Below are 5,242 nucleotides of genomic sequence, written 5' to 3' on the forward strand. Positions count from 1 at the left end.
GAGTCATTTTCGATCACACTTTTTGACCGTCATTAAAAGATAATTGTATCACATATTTTGACCGTGATAATAAACATTTAAATCACGAATTTTAAGTGTGATTAATAACCAATAAAACTTGAGATTGAACTTAAATAATCCATAATTAATAATGGAATAAGATCATAGTTATATGTATTTTCCATCACGGTTAGTGCTTGTGATAAAAAAAAAGTCTCAGGCCACAAAATGTCACTATCAATCAAAGCATATAAATCGTAATTAAAATATGAACAAAACTAATATCTAAAATGTGAAGCATTATGGTGATGCTCGTGACGAGATTTGTAGATTAGTTGGCCGCTAATTTCCTTCCAAAAAAAACACAAAAAAATAAACTTTTGACTACTGAAAAAAAAAAAAAAAAAAAAAAAGAAGAAGAAGAAGAAGAAGAAGAAGAAGAAGAAGAAGAAGAAGGGCAGCATAGGCAATTAGATTCTTCACAAACCAAAAATAAGTTACATATTGATCTATATTCTGGGAAGATTATAACACAAATAATACTCAATACATGGAGAGTACTTATCAAGGTTGAACGCTTAAATTTTTGTTTATTTATTTATTTCTAAGAAAGGGATTGTGAACATTTTTAGAGCATGGAAATGGGTTTATGAATCATTTTCTTCAACTCTTGTTCAAACCTATCCATGACTGACTCTGGCAAGGACATCGGTACCACAATCACATCTTCTCCTCCTCTAATGTCCCTAAAACGTGCAAAAAAGCTAATCAAAGATATCGCCCTAGGAACACCGCCAAACACCGGCATCCCCCACCCGAAATCTACCTTATCAAACCCTGCCCGAGTCGTATCTGAAACGATATAGTCCTTATTCGCGTCCAAGGAATACAAAGGACGTCCCTTTATCACCATAAGATCAGCCACTGATCTGAAATACTCTTCGCTCACTTGTGCCTTTGCCTTCTTTACCAACTCCAATGCATACCCCAATGGAAGCATAGATAACATTCCTGCCTTTGTCATCGCCGCGGGATAGGTAAACACGTTGCCATAGTATCCAGGAGGTAGGTTGAGGCCGTATTTATTGCCGCGGCCATTGACTATGCACGAGACACGAACAGTCTCGTCTGGGGCTAGGCAGAGTGCGCGTGTTCGACATTGCCATACACACGCGGTGAGTAGTTCGAATGTGGTGGCTGTTGTGCTGTGGTGGTGGTGGGGAAGATGATTGCGAATGGCTCTGATTTCTTTGGCACCAAAGAAGAAAGAGCGGTTGACCGTTGTGGTTTTGTTGGCCGTGGTGGTGGTGGTGGCGGCTCCGGCTAGTGCTTGGTCGTATTCGTGGTGTGGGCATGTAATGGAGGGAGGTTGTCTTGCAGAGAGGAGGTGCCTTTGCCAAATTGGTGGGACAGATGGTGTAATTTTGGTTTGGGGTTGTTGGGCAAACTCAGCGATTGTGTTTAGGAATTGCATAAGACCAGACCCGTCGCTCATTGTGTGGTTCAGACGTATTGCAAATGTGAATCCACCACAACTAAAACGCGTCACCTGTATATTTTATTACCACATGTTAGAACACAGTCGCCACACATTTAAAATTTGGATAAATTATGTCGATAGTCACCAAATATCAAAAACAGGGGAAAAAAATCACTAAAATTCAGTATATTTTAATTTTTTTAAATATTTTACTTTATAGATATATCTAACTAAGGTATATCTAAAAAAGTAAAAAACTTACTTAAAATTTTAAAAATATTCATTAAAAACAAAAATATATAAAAAATTAAAACTAGAAAATTAAAAGAGCAAATTACACTAACCGTCTATATAACTTGGGACTTGTGTCACTTTAGTCTTTGACTTTTCAATTGTAACACATTTGACCTTGAATTTTGAATCTTGTTCCAAATAAAGACAATTGAAGATACCATTGTTTAATTTTAAGGGCAAAATTATCAATTTAATAAAATATAAACTAATTTAACAAAAAAAATATTTTTAATTTTTTAAATATTATTTCTATCCACTAAATAAAAAATTATGTAAAATTGATCAAAATTAATAAAAATTACATGATTAATTTTTGAAAATTAATTTTACATGATCATTATCCAAACTCATAATAAAAATTAATTTGATAAAAAAATAAATAAATATCTAAAAAATTTATCAATTTTACATAATTTTATATTTAGTGAGTAGAAATAATGTGTCACAATCGAAAAATCAGGAATTAAAGTGACACAAGCTCTAAACTATAGGGACTATTAATCTAATTCACCCAAATTAAAATCAAACACAGAATGCACAATTCTTTCTATAGTAAACATTATTACCTGAATCAACAAGAGAGGACAACCCACAATTCCATCGGATCCAGGAACATCATACAGAAGCTCCTCCAAGTATGGACACCCTGGCCCAATCGTGTCGCCAAGCCAGTCGAGCTCCACATTTGCATCTGCCTCTATGAACAGAACCCCTTCGGCTGTGCAATCCACTGAGAGTTTCCGATTAGGCCCTTCAACAAGCCTCCCTGCAAATGGGTAGTAAAACACTAGTGCTTTGGCTAGTGCTTCTCTAATCACACTCGCAGGGTCTTTCCCTTCCATTGAAGGGTTGTTTTTGTAAAACATGATCACTGGAACTTGAAAACGAAAACCTTTTTGGTCATCTATGTCTGAGAGTTGTTTGAGTTCGTGTGGTGTGGGCTTTGATGGAACAAGAAGTTTTGGATTTTGTCTTCTCACGATGAATACTAGGGGAAGAGTTGAAGATGCCATTTTTGGAGGAAATGTGAATTAAAGAATATGTAATATCTATATGTTCTTTGTCATATGAATTTGAGAGGTATTTATAGAGTAATGATCTAGTAGAATATAAGAAACCCATCGCATAATGCAACTGTTATTTTTAGGAGTCTGGATTTAGTAAACTAAAAAATTTCAACGTCAGTATAAAATTGATCGATTACAAGTTAATTTAGATTTATTTTAGTGATATAAATAGTTTATATTATACAATTGAATAAAATAATTATTCATATAAAAAAAATTAAATTCATCAAATGTCGATTGTTATATTATTAGAATATTTTTATTTAAAAAGCTTACATGTTTTTAATAATAGAATGTTAGTTTATTATAATATATGTGATTTAATATTGTGATTATTTATACCTTATCAACTTAATTTTTTAAATATATTTTTTCTTAGTTAATCATATGAGATGAACAGTTCAAATCATTATAAATTTGATTGATTGATTGATTAAGTTAATCTCAATTAACTTAATAATAATTTTAATAAAAATCCTAAGACATTATCAATTGAACTTAATTTATTCAAAATTTAAAATTAATAGTTAAAATGAAAAATATAAGAATCAAAATTAACACAATGGACAAATGTAAAAACTATTAACGTAATGGTGTTGGTTTTTCTGAAATTGGTCATCTCGACATGGGAAAACGTTTAAGCTTAGTACGCCAACTTTGGAATCGATTTTGATGATCCAAAACATTCATTATTTAGGGCTCGTTGAGTAGAATATTCACATAAAAAATTAAGATAATCGGACATTGATAATTATAAGGTTTTACAAAAATGATGTTATTCTTAAAATTATATTTGTTATCTATTTTTTCAAAACAAATATAATTCAAACCTATAGATGCCAATGTACAATTATCTTCTCTCTTTTTTTTTTTTGCATAAATAATATATTCAATAAATCTTAAAAATTGAACAATTCGAAGCACCGAAATCGGTCCCAGAATAGACTTACCAAACCCAAATGCTCTTTCAAATTGTCCAACTTGAAAGAAGTCAAATCCTAATATAATTTGTTCAAATAAATTTATAGAAAAATATGAGTTGAGACAAAAAAAATTTAGGTACTTCTAAAATATCATGTGTCCTTACTTTTTTTACCAATTATCATGCTTATTTATATTTCTTAATTACCCAATCTAAAATCATAATACCTAACCATCTTTACAAATCATAATCCTACAGAAGACGATGTACGCAATAATCACCCGAGTTCAGACTCACGAAAGATGGGTGATGGTTGACTAGTACTAGTATTTTCACAAGCCACGAAAATTTGAAGCGACTACCGTCAACAACATTAATCCTCCTTGCATTTCACGTTTATTTATTTATTCACATTAGTTTAGACTCACTAAAGATGGGTGATGGTGACTAGATGGGTGACGGTTGGCTAGTTCTACTATTTCCATGGGCCAAGAGAATTTGAAGCCATACTCAAATCTCATTTTGATACTTACACAAATGTTAATGTCTTTCTTTTTTTTTATTTCTTTTTTAAATTTTTCACAAAATTTAATCATATGACAAAAATATGATTACGAAATGAGTGCAATAGAGAAAAATTATCCATATTTCCCGCCAATATATTTTGTCATACGTGATAAGAATATGTGAGCTATATAATAGAATATACATATATCATATATATGTTCATATGGTAAAAATTAAAATAGAATGGCCAAAAAGTAGAACTTTTGAAATATAAAAAAATACGACAGCGAAATCAAAGAGAAAGAAAGATGATAGATAGAAGACTGTATTATCGTGAAAAATAAAATTTCGTGATTCTAATTTATGCAAAACTCTAGTTCATCTTATTAATTGTTCACAATTTGTGTTTTGTTTTAGTTTAATAAAGTTATATTTTTATGTAAATTTTAGAATAAAGTGTGTATTGGTGAAAAATATAAATGATTTTTCTTTTTTATCCTCATGTCGTAGTCACATTTTTATCACATGATTAAGGTCAAGTTTGGCAATCCAAAAATAATCCATCTTTTTATCTTTTTTCTATCACATCACCTCTCTACTTTTTTGCACATCTTTTCGTAAAAAGACAAAAAGTGCACTTTTTAGGTTATTACAAACAACCCCTTATGTTAAAGATTTAAACAATTGAGTAATGAAAAAAGGATATTGACACTTATATATGGATCAAAGTGAAATTTGACCAAAAACACATAGAGTTGACTGTCACAATTTATTATACAGGGACCAAAGTAGGATTTGACCAGAAGCATAGTAAGTTGATTGTCATAATTTTATATGTAAGAACCAAAGTGAAATTTACAAAGTGCAAAGGTACAAAATATAATTTCCCCTTAATTTTTTTTATTCACATTAGTTCGGACTCACTAAAGATGGGCGATGGTGGACTAGTACTCTGCTTAGTTTTGGTTTTTA

General features: G+C 31.1%; 1 protein-coding gene across 1 annotated transcript; it reads right to left on the reverse strand.

Annotated features, from left to right (window-relative positions):
* Positions 1-570: 570 nt before the first annotated feature.
* On the reverse strand, positions 571-2,851 carry LOC114305023 (alcohol acyltransferase 16). Its single transcript, XM_082901797.1, has 2 exons — positions 2,341-2,851; positions 571-1,549 (listed from the first exon to the last, which is right to left on the reverse strand). Exons 1-2 carry the CDS (start codon positions 2,785-2,787, stop codon positions 629-631), a joined length of 1,368 nt encoding a protein of 455 aa, XP_082757923.1. The 5' UTR covers positions 2,788-2,851; the 3' UTR covers positions 571-628.
* Positions 2,852-5,242: the final 2,391 nt, after the last annotated feature.

This window comes from Camellia sinensis, chromosome 13, assembly GCF_055761805.1.
Source record: "Camellia sinensis isolate YWXY chromosome 13, ASM5576180v1, whole genome shotgun sequence".
Taxonomy (NCBI): domain Eukaryota; kingdom Viridiplantae; phylum Streptophyta; class Magnoliopsida; order Ericales; family Theaceae; genus Camellia; species Camellia sinensis.